The 24,126-nt window shown below is 38.7% G+C and overlaps 1 protein-coding gene across 3 annotated transcripts in view; it reads right to left on the minus strand.

Moving 5' to 3' along the window:
- Positions 1 to 777: 777 nt before the first annotated feature.
- Positions 778 to 24,126, minus strand: part of SDC2 (syndecan 2) — an 81,586-nt gene continuing 58,237 nt past the window's right edge. For all 3 annotated transcript variants that reach the window (XM_072410868.1, XM_072410866.1, XM_072410869.1), the window contains 4 exons: positions 10,584 to 10,695; positions 6,828 to 6,967; positions 5,411 to 5,516; positions 778 to 4,250 (listed from right to left, as the gene is read on the minus strand). In XM_072410868.1, coding sequence (XP_072266969.1) covers positions 4,087 to 4,250; positions 5,411 to 5,516; positions 6,828 to 6,967; positions 10,584 to 10,695 — 522 coding nt within the window. In that variant the 3' untranslated portion in view covers positions 778 to 4,086. The remainder of the gene's footprint in view (positions 4,251 to 5,410; positions 5,517 to 6,827; positions 6,968 to 10,583; positions 10,696 to 24,126) is intronic.

The raw sequence follows: 24,126 nt of genomic DNA on the forward strand, positions 1-24,126 counted from the left end.
AAAAAAAATATTTAAAATATTATACTCACCCGATCCTGCGTGTGTCTGGCTGCAGCGTGTCTCTCTTCTCTCCTCTGCCAGCATCGTGTTTTCTCCTGTCTGTAAAGCAAAGCGAAAGAAGCCGGCACAGCGCCACCTGCTGTTCCCTGTCCTAACTGCCGTACAATAGAAAAAAAGCACAGAGTGATCAGAAGGGGAATTTGAATGACAGAGTGAACAGAAGGGGAGTTTGAATGACACAGAGTGATCAGAAAGGGAATTTGAATGGCACATGAGTGATCAGAAGGGGAATACCGGTATGAATGGCACATGAGTGATCAGAAGGGAAATAATCTTTCAGAATCTTTTTTTCTAGATTTTCCTCCTTTAAAATTGGGTGCGTCTTATATTCCGGAGCGTCTTATACGGCGAAAAATACGGTACTTTCCTTTTCTCGTGACTGCAAGTTATTGAGTTTAGATTTTCTTTACGTTCCAGGGAGATTTAGTATAATCAGTGGCTTATTAAACCCAGAAGCCTCCACCTACAACTCAAACTGCAGTTATACGTTGACTAACCCTGATAATTTTACAGTTTTTCACTTTCATTCCCACAGGATTTCACACTTTCCAAATAAGTAAAGGAAACGACAGTAAAAAAAAAAAAAAAAAAACAATCTTCAACTTTACATATCAAATCCCTTGTATATTTGTTTGTAAAAACCATATTACAGGCATCTCATTAACACAATATAGCATATATATATAATGAGCAATAATGACACATAAATAGCCACCATCAGGCCACATTTTTTTTATTTAGTAGTGTTTATGTTCCCAAGTTACATTTTTAGGTCTATTGATGTAAGACTACAAAATTACCGTTTTGATTTTTTTTCTGTGCTTATAAAATACCAACATTTGTTTGTTTACTGTCATACACTCTGTAACACAGTCTGCGACAATTTACATGGAATCATAGGCACTTCAAAGGCTTATAAAGACTTTTACAACTTAAATGCATGGAGGAAAAAAAAACAAAAAAACTTTAAACTCCTACTCGTACCTTTGGAGAAAAAGAAAAAAACACATAGAAAGAGGTTTATACTGTGGCCACAGACTTTGTCAGAATACTGTTCTAATCTTTGGATTTAGTTCTACCGCACAATCCAGGCTTAGATAGCCATGGCTTTCCAGCTGCCATAGAACGACAAGTCATAGCTGGTTGGCAGAGCTTGCTGGGACCTGTAATTTCTCGACAGCTAGAAGCCATATGGTATGTAATAGGAACCTGCCAGGAAAGAATAGAGGAAGCACCATTTCCGACTTGTAATAAAGGTGAATGTTCAGCACACCTTAAATGCTCAAGAAGAGAAGCAACAAAAATCGAATGGCAATGGCAGCTTCCACATTTGTACACCAACAGGTTCCCTTTAAATGACAGTTCCAGACAAAACGTATTCCTGTTTTTGGTGTAGTGGGGCATGGTTCGTCTTTATTGTTCTCCGAGAAAAAAAATGGGCGATCTTTCCTCAATTCTAAAATACAAGCCTGTGCTTGGCTTTTGAACTCAGGTAATATTGTCAGTGAGATCCCCTATAGAGAATCTACTGAGGTTTACAGTACAAAGCATTACTCCATCACTAAGGCAGGATTTTGTCCCATGAGGGTCCTGAACAGCAGGAATGGTAGCAGAGGAGCTAAACCTGCCCCATTAGACTAAAAACAGATTGCATGGTTTAGGCTGGGATTTCGTGTCAAGGTAAAGCAGCTTGCAGCTCTCCAGCAGCTGATGTACTACAACTTATCTGGAAAGCCTCTCCTTGGGCCTAATTTGACAATGTCCAAAAGAAGTAGTCAGGCCTAGCAACCATTCACCTTCTTTGTTTCATTTATAAACATTCCTAGAAACATAAATTGAAGAATCGGATTGGTTGCTAAGGTAAGAAAGTACAGTTCTTTACAGACACTGATGAATGAGACTCACTGTCTAAATCTGTTTACATCACATATGTAATAATACATGTGTAGCCAGAGTCACCAGCATTTTCTTACAGGTAAGGTGTTACTGGCCTCCTCCTGTATGGAGGTGTTAAAGGTGCATCCACTCCTAAAATGATATGAACATAGTCGTAATGTCCCAAACCTACAACTAGGGGCAGAAACGGAAGTATCTGTACTTTTTCCAGTGCTTGTTAGAAGAGGAGAATCAGAAATCGGATGCAAATATGAGCAATAAAACAGCTTTTGCACTCTTAAATTCAGGCTTTTCCAATGAAATTGCAAACTACAGTTACCTAGAGCCAATCAGTTTGCTGCAGTTAGCTAATTGAAAGATTTTTTTTTAGTTGGCTGCTGTTGTTTGCCCTCAGCCTTGTTGAATAAAGCCGAATGCATGTTTTCCTTGTAAATGTCTTATTTAAAAAAGTGACTTTAGATAAACTAGATACCACTAGATAAAGTAAATATTAACCACCTTTCCAACCTCCATTCTAAACCATCTTGCACTTTGTTCTTATCTTGTAGAGCAAGATTTATTCATCTTAATTTGTCAGGTGCCTCCCCAGTGTGGGGAACCGCCAACCACAGGCATTGCAGTTGTGTCTACATCAGCTGGTCCTTGACAGTCCCCTTTGTGTTTTTGGATCCTGAATGAACCTTGCTGCTAGAAAGCCAAAAGCAAGTTGTCCAATTCATGGAGGTAATGACATCGACACAGAGAAGGAACCTGACACTTCTAAAATGAAGAAGAAACTTTGGGACAAGGAATTTTAGGGGAGTAAAAAAGGCAGCTTAACATTTTCTTTTAACCCCAGTGCTCAATACTGGGGTTGGGAGCGGGGGTGTTGATAATTGCCCTAAAAAATGTATGTAAAGCAAAATACGAATACTTATCTATCCTGCCTACTGTACCACTGACCACTGCTGTGTTGCAGAGCTAATGTGGCTTCTATACCCAACCCATTTCCAAATGTTTTGAATGCTTGGCTCCCTGCGCTCTGTAGCATCATGCACCATCGCATCACTTGTATGTGACACATGTACTGTAGCAATACAATACAGTGTTCTCCCCAGCCCCTTTTAGTCGGGCTCTACACCCAGCACTTTTTAGTAACTTACTAAAGTAATGGGTCACAATAAAGGCGCTGCCACCTGCCTTTAATTTCTTCCTACGCAGCTTAAAAAAATTCTAGGTTGAACACTGCAATGGAAACACTACTGCATGTAGGGCAAAGAAAAGCAGCAGTGTCTTCCTTATACAGAAATGCCAGGAACCACAGCTTTTTTTCTTTTTTTTTACTCTAATACAAATTAGTAATGCAAAGTAAGAAAAAAAAACACTGTGAAAGGGCTCAGATACACTTTATATCTATGAAAATAGGAAAATATAAGAGTGGATGCACCTTTAGCTTACTAGCAGATTGTAAATAGATATTATTAAGTTTGCACATCAGACTAAATTTGCTAGAAAGTACACTGAAAATATGAAAGGCATAGTCAAAAAAAAAAAATTAAACAAAAAAGGTATAACGAATATCATTAGACAGATTTATACAATTTTTTAAGTTTACATAGGAAGAAAAAAAGTACATTTACACTAATATACTGTATATCTGAATTACCCTAGGACGATTGCACCATGACAACTACTAAAGGCATTTGTTTGGAAACAGATAAATTAATGAAACAAAACTAAAACTTTGAGCAATCTGAGACATGCTAAAAATATTAAACAACCTTTTATAGACCCGAAGTTTGAAAGCTACTCTTTGTCATTTTTCCATCTTGTATGTTTATGCATAAAGATATGAAACATCTTGGTGAATACCAATGGTCATATAAAATAATACTTTGCCACTGTTACCCACTCAACAATGCCAAGATTTTTTTTTTTTACTTTTTTGTTTTTAAGGAATACATGAAAAGTTTTTTTTTCTTAAATACAATGGGATTTTTTTCATATCATAATTTGCCTCCACGGCTCTTTAGAGAACAAGGAAAAAAAAAAAAAGAAATCTTCTTTATTCTATGCAAAAGCTTTATTTAAAGGAAAAAAAAAACAAAAAAAGTTCAGTGATCTCAAAAAAAGAGACACTAGGTGTGAGTTTTACGCGTAAAACTCTTTAGTAGGTGCCTTTTGGTACACGGCGCTGGATGGTTTTCGCTCTCCCAGGTCGTAGCTGCCTTCATCCTTCTTCCTCATGCGATAAACAAGGAGCAGGATTAAGAAAACAGCAAAAAGGAAGCCGATGCCTCCGCCAGCAATAACCGCTGAAAGGCAAGATTAGATAAGTGGTTAGATTTGACATTTTGGGTAAATCTGAACTGCAGTAACTGATGTGCTACATGAAAGTAAAACTAAATGCCAACCACCACTGTGGCTTTTTTGCGCTCTCCTGGGATCGATCTGCAGACAAAAGCATTGACTGGCTGCTCAGGAGGAGGAAGACAATAGTTACCTCTGCCTGAACACAAATCCCAACTGCAACTGGACCAAGAAGCACCTATCTGGCATTATTCTATCCCTCTACATGGGGGGAAAATCCTGCACAGACAACAACGAAGCTGTGTATATGTAGCGATACCTATAGGCTGCCTGCACTCAAAAAAAAAAAAAAAAATACTGGATGAATAAATCAACAATACAGCAATACAAATATAACTTACCCATAGCAGTTGTTGGAAGACATCCTACAGGGTACCATGGCTCAAATGGCTCAGTTTTCCAATATGGATCAAGGCACTTTAGATGTGGTCAACTAAGGACAGCAATGTGATTCATTTATGGAGCTTTTTAAACCCTAGTACTCAAGAGTTTTCATAACAACTGCTATAAGTGAGGCTTAAAACAGAACTAATCTTGTCCCCCTTGTGGTGCCAAAACAGCTTTGACCCTTTGGAGCCATGGACTGCACAAGACCTCTAAAGGACTGGATGTACAGAAATACATATGGTTCGGGCAAGAAAAATTTTCTCAGATATGTTTTTATTCTGTGTATGTTGCTGTTTGCCTGAAGTTCAACTTTGGAGTTGTAGAGAGAACCCCTTGATTGGATGGGAGGCCAGTCACAAGACTTGGTTCTTTACACATGAAGCCACACTTGTTGTAGACAAAGGACCAAATTTATTAAAGCTCTCCAAGGCTGGGGAGGATACACTTTCATCAGTGAAGCTGGGTGATCCAGCAAACCTGAAATGGATTTCGTTTGTTGGCCAAAGTTTTTCAATGCTGGACCAGATCCATTCTAGGTTTGCTGGATCACCCAGCTTCACTCACGAAAGTGTATCCTCTTCAGCCTTGGAGAGCTTTAATAAGTCAGGCCCATAGACTTAGTGGAAAAAGAGTGCGGCTGCCTAAACACAGCACATCTTTACAGCCGAATAAAAAGTATGCCAACTACACAGATAACAAAAGCATAACGAATGCTCACCTGCAAGTACTTCTGTTCTGTGAAAGAGGTTCTCTGATTGCTTCTCTGTGTACACATCTGTTTCACTGTTGGGGTTGATTCCTACGGGCTCATCACTCTTCCTTACCTGAGAAAAGAAACAGTTTATAGAAAGTGACATGAAAATTTCCTTAGATTATGAAGAAAGGTTTACTTTTTCCTCTGCTTTTATTAAATACACAAAACATTACAGTGGGCTATTATTATTATTATTATTATTATTGGGCTAAAGCTTTGCAAGGGCTGGCAGTGTGGCACAATGCAGATTGCCTACTGTTTGCCCCAGGTCAGCTTAGCGCATCTTTGTAGTAATACGAAAACATGGCAGGAAGCTGTTTAAATGAAGACATGTTTCTTGGAATTGGTGCTGTTGCTATACAATTTTGATACATTGTAATGAATACCAAAGAATGGCAAAGCTGAACTCAACTGCATTAATAAATGTTTTTTTTATTTGGCTATGTAATAAAGCAGAATTATAGTCTAACATACAATAATAAAAAAAAACGTTCAACTTCCTACTGATCATATAGTTATCCCACCCGCCTTTGTCATATAATAAGATGTGTGTAAACAAACAAAAAAACAAAACACAATTTTCTGATAATAATAAGCCCCAACACCATCCAGAGAGCTGTTCATTCCAGAAAGAAGCATTCTAAGCCTACAGTCCATTCATCTGTCATTGAGGAGCTTCTTGGTTTGTTTCCTTAGCAATTAGAATCTTATCTCCTGACATATCAAAGAAACTTTCTCCTCACAGTGGTGAACTAACCATGTCAAGTAACTATTCCTAAACAGGAGTCTATTTCTAGAAGTAATAATGGTGTTGAAAATCTATTAAAGAAAAGGGGAAATTGTGACTTACCCTTCATTTACATATCTACATTTCTATCAGCCATTTCTATATCAGACATTTCTATCAGTCTATCCTAAAAAGATTTAAACCAGCACAGTCTTAGAACTGATCAGGTACATTTCCACATTGAAATGTGGCTTAGCTTCACATGCAGTCCATAAGGAAGACAAACTACATATATATACATGTACCCTGCCTAAACACCATCACTCCAGATTGACATTGAGGCTTCAAGGCATTTAGAATATTTGAATTTGTCTCCCAAAGAGCCAGCCCACTGCTTCCATTAGGACTGAGAGCTCTTGTTAGGAGTAATAAAGGGTGGGTGCTATGAAGTTTTCAAAAAGCTATGCACAGCACCCTGCAGCAGTCACTTGGCTTCACTAGTGTGTTGGCAGCCCATTTAAAATAAATGGATGTTTGTTAATGTGTGCCAACAAGAACATGTGACTTGACGGATGGCCATTGAAAGCTGCTAAATAGGCTGTCGGGAGTTTTATAAACAATGCATAGCAGTTATTTGTGGAATAATGAACATACCTCTGGTTGGTAAAGTTTTGTCTGCATCTTCAGTGTAGTTGTCTCTATCACTGGAGCATCACTAGTGGGAGGACTCTCTGGAAGTGATCGCAAGGTTGTCAGCTGTACTGGAACTTCTTCAGCATCATTTTCTGACACCCCTGGTTATCAAGACATCAACAAAGCAAGTCAATCAGTGTGTGTAGGCCTAAGCTGTAATATATAACATGTATATAAGAATCCATAAAATCTGTCTCCTCTTACATGCTCTTGGTCTGAATTCTCATACATTTATATCATCACTCAACTTCTTTACAACCTGAAACCTAGAGACTTTTTTACACAGGTACATGTGGCTTTCCAAGCCTGGAATATTTCATGAGTTAAACCCCCCATTCACATTTCAGTATAGGCTTCCAAATCTGGAATGATATGAACCTTCCTCTTGCCCCCATGTAGGGATGGGTGCTGATTAGCTGACTCCTATAAAGTTAGCATTATATAGTAAATTCATGAATGCACTGGACCTCTGTGTTGAGCAGCTAGCTGCGCCTGTCATCAGATGCTTCCTAGAATCAAATAAAATGTTAGTCCATTCTAATTAATCCATAGTCTATATTAATTTAATTTTAGATTGAACTTGGTTCACTTTAAAGTGGTACTAAAGTTTCACAAGGAAGTCATTATTGCAGAAGGGACAGGCGATGTCCCTTCTGATATATTCCCTCCTATCTGCCTGATCTCTTCATGTATCTGTCAGAGGATTGTGTAGGATTTGCAGGCTTTGGTTGCCAGGATGTCTTCCCCTGCACAGGCTGGGAATGAATTAAATCTTGCATGCCTGTGCAGGAGTTATATTATCCTGGCCAATCAAGATGGCCAAACATTGTCTCTAGAAATAAAAAGATAGCAGCACCCTGTGTTGGAATGGGGACGTGGGACTATCATGGGACAGTAAAACAAACTTTGCCTTTAGTATCCAAAGCAACAACCTATCTACAGTATAAATATGTCCCACTGATGAAATATATCCCAGACATTGCACGCTTTCAGAGCACTCTGTATATCTTTTGTAATCCCCTCAGCATGTCAGACATTGGTTTTAGCATATTATGCAATGCAGGGCAAAGAGCAATGATGATATTCAGGGAGCAGTAAGACAGAGCAATCAGATTTTAGTTCATTCAGCCCCAAGAAATATGGTTACCAATTGGTTGCTAAAAAAAACTATTTTGTGACTTATCTAAGAAGAGTTTGCATTGACATTTTACAAAACAAGTTCTTTGACATCGTAAAGGGAACTTTTACATAATATAGTTAAATTTAGCATAAGGGATGGGGGTGGCACAGAACAATGACATCACTGTATAGGGGATCAGTAGGTCAACTTCATATGTTAAGTGTTTTATTTTTTTTTTTCATATCCAGTGAATAGCTTCATTGTTATCAAGAAAGTGCATTAAAATGTATTAGTGGGACCCACTTATTGTAAGTTACCCAAAATACAAAAACAAGTGAATTAATAGCTGCACCAAATCACACCCTTTAGATTTCCCTGCTTCCGTGTGCACTGGACATCCTGTTGTCTGTATGGAGACTCCAATGCAGATTTCAGTCTATAGAATAGCTTGGAGCTGTAGAGCAGTGAGTGGTCCCCAACCTTTCTGACAGCAGGGCCCGGTTTATGTACAGCTTACACTACTCTGCTATTCCCAGCAGCTCGGCCTCCTGTCAGCACACTAGCTGAGATAGCAGAGTAGTGTAGGAGAGTTGGTGTGCTGTCAGGTGGCAGAGCTGCTGGGAATGGCAGGGAAGTGTAAGCCTTACATACATTGCTCTGACATTTTTACCAACTTCTGTGTGAGGAGAGCTTCCCGTGCTCCCGCTGGTTGCCCTCCTGCTGTCACTAGCTTTAGAGCCACTGGGCCCTTCTACCTACTGTCATTTGCAACCCCCACCTCACCAGCCACAGACCAGAACCAGTCTGTGTCCCTGGGGTTGGGGACCACAGATGTAGCCTACTGAAGGTAAATTTTGTATTACAGGAATGGGGCTATGGACACAGATGAATACTAAGCAGCCACTGCTGACATCCTCCCTGCCAACATTGAGATTTAATTACAACACTGTTCGCTCACTACAGGTTAGGAGCTTAAGGAACCAAAGGTTTTTTTTTTTTGTATTTCAACTTGTGATATGTTGTGTAACAAAATGTTTATAATGGTATTTTAAAAAGGGAGCAAATAGGTGAAGTTAATTATTGGAGCTAACATACATTTTAAGAAACATTCTGTAAGGATTCAGGAAACATGAAGGAGCAAACATGTCCTCCACAAAATAAAAAAGTTAAAATATAGTTTGGAAAATACATTTATAGGCCAGCAGTAGTTGTAGTTTTTAATGTTTTTTTGCTTGGGACATGGTCCCGTATATCCCCCTACACCCCTTCAGAAATTTTGATGACAGATCCCCCTACATTTTAGAGATAAAACTCATCTTCTTTGCCATTAACTTGAAAACTAAATGGGTAAAATTAGAGGCAAACACATTGCTTTTCTTTACTATCAGGATTTGAGGAGTAACATCTACTCCTTACCCTGAATCTAATGTTTACAATGTGTATGCTCCACATATATGAAATGAAAATTAGAACTGTGAATGTATATAGTAAGACTTATAAGGTGCATTACCCAGTAAGATGCTTTTCCTGAATTCTGACTATGGAAAATGACAGAACATTCCACATAAGGTAAATGAAGCAAATGTACTGCCTTACACTAGTGTGCATGGAATGCTTTAGATGATCACTAATTCTGTTGTTTTAATCACCCTCAACAAGTGTTTTTGAACTCACCACACACACACCTAAACCCCAGATAAATATATAGAACAAATGGTCAAAAATTTCATCCAACAAAACTTGGATGACCGCTTCCAATTTCACATGTGAGTAGCACCAATAACGTCACTGAATCCTGTGATAAAAAGAAAATAGAAGGTTTCTTCCCTTCTTAATCCTCTTAATCCTTCCCTCCATTCCTTTCTCCTTTCCTAACAGTTTCTCTCTGCCTAAAAATATACAAAAGGCATAGACAACCTTATCTACTGGTTAGGTAAAGAGGTGAGGGGATGGATGACCCTTTGCTTCTAGAGCTTTTCTGGCTTTGGATCCCTGGTATATTGAGTACCCATTTTGTTTATGTGGCAACTGTATTTCTCTGTACATTTATTATTGATGTGCATCCTCAGGAGGCCCGTACTTTTTATTCGGTACTGTGGGGAAATTTACATTTTTTCTGATTCACTTTGAGCTCTCCACTGTTCCTGGGTGGATGAGAAGGCCTATACAATCTTTATGTATATATCTCTAGTAAAATCCTGGGGATAGACAAGATTGCAGCTACTTAAAGATATGTTATCTAGGTGCTTATTTCTTTGACTTTAGGTACTTAGATACTTGAGTTTGACCTAAAATGCTTGTATTGTCCAAGGCTTTGTCTTTTTCTTGCTTATGTTATTGCATTACTGTTGCTGATTTTTGTCATGCTCCTTACATTGTTTGAGAAAAAAAAATGTTATGAAAATGTTCAGCATGTAGCAAACAAGATCTAGGATGCCCTTTGACAAATGACTGTCAGCTTCTTGGTGAACCTGATGCTCTACAACATATTATTGCTTCTGGGCTAACTACTCCACTACTACCTAACCTAAAAAACAAACACATCCAAATAAATCAAAACAAGCATTAAAGTGTATGATGATATTGGTAAATTTTACCTGAACCGGACCCAGATGAGTAGTCATCATCATCGATTGGGTATACTCCTGAAGACTCTTCAATTGAAGTATTATCGATATATAAGTCTTTGTCTGACGTAGTAGCCACCCGCTGTGAAATAGAAAAGAAGAAGTATTAATTTGGATAATACATAATAAAATGATTAAAAATGATTTAGTTTAATAATAATGCATTAGTATTTAATTTAATTCAAATGCCTTTAGAGAGACTGCTAGGCTTCTTGGGGAAATTATATTAATTATTAAATTATTTTTTGCCTCCCTCTGGATCAGCTATGTCAATAGGGTTTTATATCTGGGATATTTTTACTTCCCTAGTGGTTGAACTTGAACTATATATTCATAGTTAGGTGTCCTAAAGAAGCAGCTTGACCGTGAGAGATCAATGAATGTCTATGTGGCCAGATTCCTAAAACCAAGCAATTGAATGTAGAAAAAGATTAAGATGAGAATAATCTCTTGCTAAACTTTTCTAGCATTGCATGTAACTGCTATAGATTACTACCTATAGAGAGGCAAAGTGATGTTGCTAATACTTACATTTCCTGTAGAGGGATATCAATGATAAACCACATAAAGGGTCATTTATGGCAAGTTTAATACTGACTTGAAATGTACACCCATTTTTAGGAAACCAAATACATATGTATGTGTGTGCCAGTGGGGGCATGTCTTAAATGCTGAGAACTGCAATGTTCTCATAAAGTTACACTTTAAAAATTTGGCATGAAGTCCTTGTTGCAGACAGAGACAGATGATGTCCATTCGGCAATAAGTACTCCTACCTGCCTTGCAAAATTAGCTGCACACGCACAGCTTAGCCTTTGCTGCCAGGGATACCCAGTAACTCCAGTTTCCCTTGGGGGTACTGGGACTGAATTAATCCCCTTACATCATTCCAGCCCAGTCAACCAAGTTGGCCAAAGATAGGGATGTGAAAGAAAAGATAGGAGAAGACAGCGGCGCCTACAATTGTATAGGGACAGGTGGGTATCCCCAGGGCTTAGTTCTGCTTCAAGCCTTTCATTCAGATCTGTCCAATCAGATCAGAAAATTATGATCATATGGTTAAAATAGGAATCATTTTCCTTGTAATAAAGCTTTAAAGATCAAGTCTTTAGTTCCAAATCATCAACATTTGCTACACCAACAAAATAAAATAGTAGCTCTAGTTTGAAGCTTTAAAAAAAGAACAAATCTAGGACAAAAGCCACATCATTCAAAAAGAAGTTTCTTCACAAAGCACATCCAGATTTCCTGTTTGAAGCACTGCATGCAAATGGGCCGCCTAAAACAGGTATACCTACAACTGTAGTCAGAGGGAAAAATGAAGGCGTCAATGGAACAGCCCCAGGGATACAAGTCAAAACCACTTATCTTCCACATGTCTGGGAATTTGCTGAAGTTCAATAATATTTTTTCATCTTTCTGAAAGTGGAAATTGCCTCGCTATAGGCACAATGGAAGAAATTAATCCATAAATGTCACGTCGTGTGAAAGAACAGAATGTAATTAAAACTGACAAGCCACAGCACCTATGCAGATTTAGGAGAAAAATAAACATGTATGAAAGTGGGATGCATTCTAAATTGAGTCAATTAAGCAGCCACTTAATCTCTGGTCTGACTGCTACAACCAGCTATAAACAAAGGCTGTACTGTGCCTAAAGGTATCAATTAAAGGGTAACTACAGTCTCTTCCTACACCACAGCTCCTGAAACTTGTTAACACTTGTACAGTTCACAATGATGTAATAGGACAGGCTCATTCAACCCCATTGACCAACTAATTTATCCAACTCGGACCTGGTTTTTGAATATACACATATTTACTTTTATGGGCAGCACAATGGCTCAGTGGTTAGCACTCTGGCTTTTGCAGTGCTGGGTCCCAGGTTGGAATCTTGGCAAGCACAGTATATGCATGGAGTTTCCAGGTTCTCCCTGTGTTTGCTTGGGTTTCCTACGGGTACTCTGGTTTCCTCCCACATTTCAAAAACATGCAGTTAGGATAATTGTTTTACCCCAAATTGACCTTAGGTTGTAACAAAGACATAAGACTATGGTAGGGACATTAGATTGTGAGCCCCTTTGAGAGACAGCTTGTGACATATCTATGGACGCCATGTAATATGTTGGTGCTATATAAATACTGTGTAATAATAACTGGAAAATTTTTGCATTTATTTAAAAGGAATGGTAAAGGGAATACAGATACTTGCAAATCTAAGTATGTGTCTAGTATCCTACTGTCCGGATAATCGAGTTTACCCAAAATTGGAGTTTAAGCTGTGGCTGCACACACCTGACCACAGGAGCTTGTTTTCATGTGCCAACCCTGGGTATTAGGGGCTCTCCTTTAAATGACAGCACACCACAGGTTTACTTTAAAACAAACTGGTTTCCAGGTGAAAGTTTGTAAACTACACTAAAACGCTGATAGCCTATTCAGGTCCCACTGGCTAAGCTCAAAGGGACTCCAGTAAGCTCCTAGAAACATAAAAAATCTATAATATCCAGGTGGTACCATAATATATATATAAGGCTCGTTTACAAACATGTACTATCTTTTATAACCACTTTGTAGACGAGCGAATATTAAATCCAACTGTTTCAATTCTAAAAAGAAAGCAGAATTTGCATGTCAACTGCTAAGCTGCTTTAGTCAAACTTTACAGAAGCCTAAATGAAGTGATTAAATATTAATGTGCAGATTTGTCAATGGTAATACACTTTTTGCTATGAAATGTAAGTGTGGGTGTAGATCCTGTCAATTCTGCAAGATCGCTGCACCACTGGACATAGGGGTAATGGATTGCAACCTTTAAAAAACTGATCCTTACTTTTCTTCAGACTTTGCAATGATGTTCAGAAGAACCTTTTCATTGTGTACAACCAAATTAACATATTAGGAATAAAATGGGATACATAAATCACCAAATACTGACTTTGGAAGTGTTAGAAGTTTTTACGCATTGTGTTTTAACAGATGAACACATTTACTGGTTGCAGAGGCATTTTTTTTGAATGGTGGGATATTGATTGGGACTATGCCTAGAAGTCAGAGCAGGTAAGCCAGTGTTTTTTGATCTTTTTAACAATGGAGGAACCCTTGAAAAAAAATTTCAGATCCTTAGGGAACCCCTGCAATAGTTACTTTATCCGCAGATAGGCAAAACGATCACTGGTGTTACTTGAAATGACCAAACAGGTTCTCTTAAAAAAAAACAAAAATCCCCAAAGTCAGCCCCTTTTTTCTATCCTTCAGGATTCCATTTGCATTACCAAACATACTTTTTCTGTAAGAATGTACCAGATAAATCCCATTAATTACCCATTTGTAATATCAGCAGTCTTAAATGTATTATAATTTATTCATTAGGCTAACCCAATAAAGCTATTCATGGAGCAACTCACTGTTCAGATATTCAGTTAAGAGAACCTCTTGTTCTCCCCAGCCCTTTTTAGCTGGGCATACCACCCAGTAATTTTCAGTGACCACCCCGCTGTTTTGGGGGGTTCCTGAAATGTTGTGTCAGAATACAGGGGCTGCTACAGCTTCTTCACACCCAGCCTAAAAACATTTCTGGGTTGAACACTGGTTTATTGCTTGTGTGAGAGATCACCCTAACAATGATGTGTTTAGGAATGGTTAGCAGTGGTTCTTCAGTGCTTTCTTTCGACTGCACACAACACATTTGGTCTGATTTATTAAAGCTCTCCAGGACTGGATAAGAGAGACTATCATGGGAGAACATGGGTGTTCCAGCAAACCTTTAAAAGACCTGGTCTAGGAAATGACTTAAGAAATCAATTCCAGTTTGCCCGGATCACCCAAGTTCACCCATGAAAGTCTGTTTTCTCCAGACAAAGACAAGCTGCATTCTGCATCACCATTTTTATCGTATAACTGTAAAGGCATTTGGGTATTATACACACGTACAAGAAAGATAATTATAAAAACACGGACATGCGATCTAAGCTTTATGAATATTATCCCTGACAAATGTTACGTGTTAGATCTTACAAGATATACATGTCCTAAGTAGTATTCCCTGCTATGCTGTGATTTACAGCTTTATGTAACCCTGTGATCTTGCAGAAGACCAATGATTTATTGCTTACAGGGTTGCTACAACATAATGATTAACGCCCAAATTATTCAATTACAGCAGTGTGGATATTTCACTGCTGAGCTGTAAGAATTTAGACGTGGACATCATGAGCTAGGACTGTATGTTGCTGGAGGACACTGAGAATAACACAACGCTGATATCAATGTTCAGGTTGAGTAACATTTGCAGCATGTGATGAGATCCCTGTACGGGGCTTGTGTCCCAGATGTGTTATAGACTGGCTATGGACAGATGTTAAACAGATGGGAAAGTGCAGTGTGTGCACCACTGTGAATAGTACAGGTAGGGAAACCTTTATCTGAAAGGACTTTATGTTTCTCGAGTTTGCTATACTAGCTTAAATAAATGACCCTAAAATAAGTTTTATCTACTTTTTATGTTCCAGTTATAATAAAGTTTTTTTTTTTACGCATCCCAGCTACTAAAACATAGATCATCGGACATTAATTTTTTTTTTGAACATAGATCTATTTTAGGTGTTGGTAGGTTTAGGGCTAATAGCTAGTTAGTGGGCTAGTTAGTGGCCTGGGGTTAATGTATGAAGAAAGGCTAATGGAGGTAGGCTAGGGGTAAAGCAAAACTAAAGTTCCACTTTTAAAACTGCTCAATCAGGCAAGTCATTATTGCATAAACTGATAAGTAATATACCTTCTGAAATAATCCCTCCCTGCATGTGCAGCGTCAGCTTGGGTTCCCAAGACACCCAGCAATTCTAGCTTCCCCTGCGTATGCTGGGAATAAATTCCAGGACACCTGTGCAGGTGTTACACCAGCCCAGCCAATCAAGATGGCTGAAGATCATACCCAGGTAGAGAAGGAAGAAGATGGTGGCACCCAGCAACAGAACAGGGTCAGGCAAGAATAGAAGGTTAAATATAAGTTTAGCTCAACTAAAAAAATATTTACCCACTCTATCTAGCATTACTGATCTTTACCATGCAACACATGCACACACTTACTTAGCTAAGTAGTATGGAAGAAGCCTACTTCAATGTTTACAATGCATAGTCAGATATTAAAAGAAAATCCCTATTAACCCAGTTATACAGATATTGAAACAGTTCTGATAGAACCAGTTTGATTTTCTATTGTATGTTTTGTCTTGTTCTTCCACATGCCTCGTGAAATAACTATGTGGGTAGCACACATTCTGCACAAATTTAAGGTAGCCATTTTGAGGAAACATACAGATTGCATGGTCCACACCCAGACTGTGTGGAAAAGTTTGTGAAGATGACAGATTTATAGCATGATGCTGCAGAAACAACCAAAGCAATACATAATCTAAAAGTAATAGACGAGAGAAAGCATCACACCAAATATAATCCCAAATCCAGTTATGGACACCTTCCAAATTGAAGGCTTGCTTTGTCTATATTTTATACCCCAGGCAGCCTAAATGTTAAATGACACATGCAAGAATAATATTACAAGTGATGTCATCAATGGGGTTACCAAGGTTCTTGCAGAAGCCAGGTGTGTGCAAGGAACCTGTATCCTCTGTATCTAAAGGAGCGCTTTCACTTTTAAAACAAGTGACATATAATTGCTGCATGTTTAAACAACCATTTTTGCAAATGCCCAATATTAAAATATGATTATAACTAACTGATTACTAACACTGCATAGAATTTATTCTGCAGCAATGAAAGTCTACAGTCATGTCATTAACTGTCCCTCACAGGAAATCACAATCTAGTCTCTCTACTATAGTCTAATTTAAGGGGAAGCCAATTACCCTACCCTTACGTTTTGATATGCAATAAAAGAATGCCAGCCATTAGGCCACCCTTTTAAATCATCAGCAGCAAAGGCTCATGTATGTTTGCATAAAGGTAGATTTAAAACTTTCAAGTCTCTAGGGGACAACCCATTTACCAAAGACCCTGGCTTCACCTACACCTTTATTTGGGTGGCATGTAGAGAAAAGTGATTCTCTGCTGGCTTCTAAAATATCTAAAGTTTGTGTTTCTTACAGCGGAACTAAAGTTCTCAATCTGGAAGTCAGTACTGCAGTAAGGGACAGGCGATGTTCATTCTAAAATAATGCGTCTTACCTGCCTGATCATGATGGGGATCTGAGCTGAGCTGCACATGCAGCTGGCAATCCCGGCTTCCCCTGCGTGTTCCAGGACTGAATCAACTGCCACTCGCCTGCATAGGAGTTACATAATCCAAGTCTGACCAATTAAAATGGTCAAAGATTGGGATGCAGAAGAAGAGAGAGAGAATGACCACCAGTAAGTATAGCAGATTTAGTGTTGCTTTAAATATTGGGTCACCACTTGACTTTGTCCAATCAGAATTTCAATGGTGATTGATAACACGGGTATGTATAGGAAAGCAAAGCAGTTGCTTTGGAAGCAATTCATCTTTTTATTTTTCCATAATAATTGGTAAAAGTTCTACATGCTACATGAAAGGTCCACATGAAATGTAGTCATATCAATAACAATGATGATAATACTATCACAGGAAACTTTCTATTCCAAGACAACCATAACCACAGTACCTGAACCAAAGACAAAGAATATGAACTCATGTACTTATCGGCCAGCTATTCTGCAATGTGCAGCCAGTAAAATAAAAAGGTGTATTTCATCATCCTGAACAATCACCGCTCCACATGTCCATGAATTACAGCTTCATGTAATCTGGGAAGCTCAGGACAAACCTCTGATTTATGGCTATAACACTTGGCACCGATATCCTGATTAACATCCAACATTCTCAATTACAGAAGCAAGATATTTCCTACGCACTATTTTTCAAACCTGTACCTGACCGATCCCACTGATCTGTAGGGGAGATCAGAGATGTACACAGGAGAGAAGGGTAAAGTAGGAAAAGTAATGCTCATTTATATAGCGGGGATTGAGCTTTACAAGTAAGCATCAATCTTGGAGTGCAGGGCAGAAGTTTTATAGTACTGCTTTCTACAAAGAAAGGTAACAGGTGGATTACCAAGCCGTTGTGATAAACCAAACGCTCTATAATCAAAGGCTCCACACATCTCAACTAAGCTGAATGTATAAACTTCTAAAAAATCTAATACAAATCAAATACAAAAAACACATAATTATATATATATATATATATATATATATATATATATATTGATTGTTCATTACACATACAAAATATTTATTTTGCAGCGCTGAGGAGTGGTTGCACTTTACTGCGGCTTTTTACAATACCTTTTCTAGTCAATCCTTATATTTACCATAATACATTAAATCAAAGCGTGAAAGACCAAAAGCTGAAATGTAACAAATGTTGAAATGTAAAAGTCTATTAAAAAAAACAAAAAAAAAAAAACACAGTATTAAAACATACCCAGAACAAATATGCAACCCAGTGTTCTCCCCAGCCTATTTTTCCCGGGTGAATCATCCAGCACTTTTTAGTAACCACCCGGCTGTTTCTGGGTGATAACTAAAAAAAATGGGGTCACATAACAGGGGCCGCCATCCTACAGCTTTTTACCAACCAGCTTAAAAAATTCTAAAGTGAACACTGCAAACCAGTGAAAAAAAAATCCTGACTCACGCAGACCCCAGACAAAAATAAAGCATTTATAACCTCACCTGGATAAACAGCTAGACATATCTCACATCTTGTAAATGATAGCCAACAATGGCAGTCTGAGGTTTATCTAGAGTCACGTTAATTGTTATACTTCCCCAGCTATGACCATGTTGGAAAATTAGCTACACAGTCTCTGAATCCAGGTATATGTGCGGAGTTGTCACAAAGCCAAAACAACTGTTGATTACGTTACAATGCCTGCATTACCTGAAGATGAAAAATATGTTTCAGTACTGATTGAGGATAACGTTCACACCATCAAGAACAGTGGTATGCTTGTTTGCCATAACTACACATTTACATCTACTAATTATGCTAACGTTACAGTTTTACACAGGTATCAACCATCTGACATACACAGGCAAAAACTGCTGAAATATATAAATGTTTTTAATACAATCAAATAGCCAAAAATTGCAGCTAGTGGATCTCTTGGATACAAACATTGGTACGGTCAGTGACATAACTTTCTGGACAGTTTCATCTAAGGCTATATTCATTTAATATTGTTATACAGTATTTATATAGCACCAACATATTATGCAGCGCTGTACATTAAATAGAGGTTGCAAATGACAGACAGATACAGAAAGTGACACATGAGGAGGATAAGACCCTGTCCTGATAAGCTTACAATTTATGAGGTGGGGGAAGTAGCAACAAAAGGATTAAAAAGATGACATGAAAAATGGGGAGAAATGAGGAAGGGGGTTATTGGTAAATTTTTCAACACATACTGAATTCTGGATGGCAATGGCTTTGTATGGCCATTTCTAGAAGGAACCAAACACCCTCAGCAATATTTTTAACATATGAAAAAATCAATAAATGTATGCAGTTTGTAAATCTTTTATTTTTCAGGAAAATAATATGAAAGCCTGAAATACATTGTTTTAGCACTTGTTTTAGCATCGGTTCTATGAAAAGTTTCAGAATGAACACATCATGGTACTGAGGAAAGAATTCTTGATTAGATACGTGCTGTGCGCTGTATTAATATACAAAGTTGAACATTAGTCACTAGAGAGATTTTTTGTTTTTGTTTTGTTAAAATCATTTCTTAATTAGTAACTGTTGTGATAAAAAGTAATGTTTTTATTGTTCATAGTGAGTCAGACCTTCCTGCTATGTCAGAAGTGGGGTGACAGAAAAGAACAGTGAAACACAATCACAGCAGGAAGTGGAGGCACCGCATGTAATGTGCATGGATGGCTGCCCCCAAAAACAAGTTATATTCTTTAATTCATTCCCAAGTATTATTAGGCTTACTACCTGCAATTCCCCCATTCACCCCCTTCTACGTGTACTAACGTTCCTTCACCTCCTACATTCCAACACTGTTCTGTTCAGGGCCAGGAGGCAAAAGGAAACACCTGGAATTTCCAGGTATGAAGAAATGTGATTTGGTCATAAAACAGAACTTCTACTATCTTACAGCTTACATTTTCTTTTCACCCGCAGCTGCTGAATAGATTACTGTGGAAGCGAAAGAAAGACTGATGGGAATGGGAAGAATTAGGCTAGGTACATACGTGCAATGGTTCTCATCTGATAATCGGCTCAGGGCCGTGTACAGTGCTTGTCGTCTACTGTCCAAATGACCACCCTGGAGGATCGAGTGCAAGTGAAGGGAAGAGAGCACAATGGGGTGCTGCTTTGTCGTTCTCTCCCTCCTCTCTCCATAAAGCAGAACGGTGATGTATGTACATTACTTATTCATGCATCTTGCAGCCGATTGTTGTTGGAAAGGATTGTGAAAGATTCTTTCCAACGAAAATTATTGCACATGTGTATGTAGCCTAGGAGAACCTGTTGCTTTCCCCTTTATTGGCAAGAAACAGATCCACTTAAAAGCCAATAAAGCAGCGAAACCCCCTGTCTAAGTTGGGCTTGGTCGGTCCCTATGTACACAAGTCAGAATCATCGCCCAAGACAAATGGTCATGCTAATCTCCGGACAGAACTTACAGCAGTCACAAGATGTCGTTCATAGCTAGCTCACGGTCGATCCAGGATCAGGAACGACTGCTATGCAAGACAAGGGAGAGTAGCTACTTGCTCATCGTCCTCTCTCCATAGAGCAGAATGGTGCTGTGTCTACGACGCTCACTGGTTCATCTGTTATTGGAAATTATCATAAAAGATCATTCCCAGCGACAAAAATGTACGCAGCCTAGTGCAACCTTCAGATCGGTTTTCCAAAACACAGAAGTGAATCAGATGAACAGGAAATTATGCTACTCGAGGTCCAAGTATGCAGACAACCTCCATACTTTACAGGTACCAGGTGGCTGGGAAGAGGGAAGTTAGTGCTTAATGTTGGAGAAAGACCTCTGCTTTCAATCAATCTTCAAACACAGCAATTGTATAAGACACCCTTCTTCCTTTTTGTTACAACAAAATTATAATCTGCATTAATTATCATTTAGTTATTCATGGTGATTAATGACTAATAATGCAAAATATAGACAAAGTAACAAACTCCAGTCCATAGCAGCCAGTGATACTGGACTAGAAAGACAGGGCTTGCAATTGTTCATTGACAACAGCTAACCCCTCATGAGGACCGGGGTTCAAGAACACAACCATGAAAGAACATTTGATGCTCAAGAACAGCAGGATTTTAATTCCATTCATGAAATTTAACAATAATTCAGAGAATAACATTTTGAACTATGGAACCTAAACATGTTACACTATCTAAATTATTCTTTCATTCCAGGAGATTGTAATAGATGTTAACTCAATCGCACTTTTGTATTCCTCTTCCGGACAATAGGCAATACAACGGGCAATAGTCAAACGATTAACGCTTCGGAGGTAATTTCTTAGGCTTGGGAGACAATAGGCGTTCACCTTTTACATTGCTTCTCGGTTCTTTAGCAATCGCGTCTATCCTGCCAACGGGCACATTTCATGGCAGCCCCATGGCAACCTATTCAACACTACTTAAGCTCCTACAGAAGAATGATAGTTTTAATACAGATTGTTCCTGTTAAATCCTCAAAAAAAAAGAGCTGTAATAAGTCGTGTGGGGCTCGCTGCAAGGGGAGTCCCTACTGATTCATTTTAACATTGAAAGGAAAGGGAGAAGCTGCAAAAACTTTCAAACAAACTTGCTAGATATAAAAAGGACCACAGAACGTACACTTAGCTATGTACATGAGCCTTTAAAATGATCCAAACTGCTCAAGAGGGAATATCCCGATGTTTTGTCTGCCTAAAGCAATCTAAAGCAAAAACAGAAAAAGCAAAAATAGAAAAACACAGCAACATTTCATACTGGCTGGAATGCCAAGGCAACAAGCAAAACCTATGGAGGAAACACTACATAGAAAGTGTACAATAGAACAAGATATACGAGTTACAGCCTTGCCAATACAACTAGAAAATACAGAGATGAGCATAGTTATATGCAATTTAACTATTCCTAGAAGTCCCAGTACAAACCTGCAGAGTCAATGATGCACTTTATTGACAGATCCAATCAATATAGCAATATATAGCACTGTTATAGGAACCCAAATGATCAGTATCTTAAAATTGGCAGGATTCTGATTTTCTGTCAGGTTTACTTTAGAACAGATTCTTTAATTGGATCAAAATATTGAACTAGAAATGAAATGCCTCTTTTGCAATTAAAAAAAGTAACGCCGATCAAGCAGTTGCTGGAGGTTATAACCATCTACATCTAAACTATCATCTAAAAAAACTAAAACAATTTGATGTTAGAATTTTTCTCCATTTCCTGTATGCTAAATATTGTCACTAAGACAGTAGGGTCTGGTTCCCACTAAAAAAGCATTATACTGCAAGGTAACCTGTGCTGGATGTCTGTTGTGATTCTGACCCCATTTATCACACTGAATGGTGCACAGAACTAAAACACACATGTACATGTAGTAGTCCCTTAACATAATGCACTATAAGTGGGAACATCAGACTTTACTCTCTATGCAATGTCTGTTGTCCATGTGTTACACACTATGTAAACTGTACTGAACAGCACTGTACCACATATAGTGGGAACAAGACCTAAGTGATGGAAAATCCTTGGATGGGCAAAGTTTCCATGGCTTTATTTAGCTCCTATTCAGTCTCTTTGGAGATCTCTTGGAGAAATCTTCTCCATAGTAAAAAAAAAAGAAGCAAGGGAGAACAATGATTTAGGTTCTGTGCAGACTTTTGGACAAAGGAAGTGAACCAATCACAGATGGCATATTTGCAAGGAAACGAGGGAAAAAAAAAAATCAGTGCTAGTTGCAAATTGTAACTAATAGCAATTTCATCCAAACGTTTATCTTTATTTTGCATACAATGTAGATGGATTGGAGTTTGTCAGCATATATACAATGTAGCACAGTCAGTAAGCATCAAAATAGAGGCATACTGACAGAAATGAAATAAATGTCAGTATTTAAATTGGATAAAACCTTGAGCCACAATTACATATGTTACAATAACTATTTAGTGCAGGGGTTGGCCAACTCCGGCCTTTAGGAAGATTTGTTTGTTACGGCCTAACGCGCCCTGGCTGAGTCGGCTGGCAACCCGCGGCTCTGGGTGGATCTGCCAGGGGGTGTTAGGAACTACCGGAGCTGCCTCCTTGTTGTTGCTCCCCTATTTAACGCGGCTGGCGTTGATACTTCCACCTGTGCTGTAAATAGGGAAGGCTCCCTGGAGGTAAATCCCTCTCCTCCGCAATGCATACAGAGGAAAGGGATTTCACTTCAGGGGGCATTCCCTGGTGGTGGGCGGAGCCATTAAGGCGGGACTCAGAGCTTGGCCTAATGTACTCCTGCCCACCCCATAAATGGCCTAGTGGACATAAAAATTTGCCCACCCCTGATTTAGTGTATAGTTTTCATCCATGAGTCTCCTGTTCTGACTTACAAAGTCCTAGGAAAGTGCAGGCAAGGTATATAAATGTATTTGTACTTCCACTGGGAAAAAGGAAAAAGAATTTAGTAACAGAAGAAAATTCTGCAATGTTGAATTAATTCTAACAAAAATTCATCTGCTGGGAGAATTAAGGCCCAGTGTGAAGATGGGCTGTTTATTAGGGAACACAGGTTTTCTGATGCATCGTTTTCACAAAAATAATCCCATCTGATGTAAAACAAATGGCTTTCTTTATCTGTTCCCGGTTGGAGATGGCTCTAGCCGGGGAGACAATGAAGGAAATATTCCTCTCGTGTTAACGTCTTCTGCACAGTACTGCTGGGCTTTCATTCTTCTCGCTCTCGAGCAGTCTTTGTCGAATTGCTTCTTACTTGCTTATAATGTCGTTGATGGTGAAATGTTATTTGGCTTAGCCAGCCACACCAACTGGCAGAGATCCTAATAAATGCTAAGCCCTGGAGCCGAGCTACACAACCTGTTGATCTTCAGCTGTTGTGAGCAACAAATCCTAGTTTATTTGGTAAGCTGGGCTTTGTAGTCCCACGGCAGCTGCAGAACAATGAAACAACTCAGGTCTGATGAAATAGAAGATTATTGTACATGTACAATGTAGGCTGCCACTTCGGATCCTAAAGCAGAATTAAAGTTACACTTGTAAAAATTTTGAACCAGGCAGGGCATTATTGCCGAAAGAGATGTCTCTTCTGCAATAAGTATTCTTACCTGCCTGATCACTCCATGAACCTGTCTAAATGAGCTGCACATGTGTTGGTTGCAAGAATACCTGGATACGGTAATGAATAAACTCCCTCATGCCTGCCAGAGGGTTATGTCATCCTGGCCTGGTCAATCAAAGTGGCCAAAATAAGAAGGGAAGAAGATGGTGGTGCCCTGGGAT

The sequence above is a fragment of the Pyxicephalus adspersus genome, chromosome 5 (assembly GCF_032062135.1).
Source record: "Pyxicephalus adspersus chromosome 5, UCB_Pads_2.0, whole genome shotgun sequence".
Lineage (NCBI taxonomy): Eukaryota > Metazoa > Chordata > Amphibia > Anura > Pyxicephalidae > Pyxicephalus > Pyxicephalus adspersus.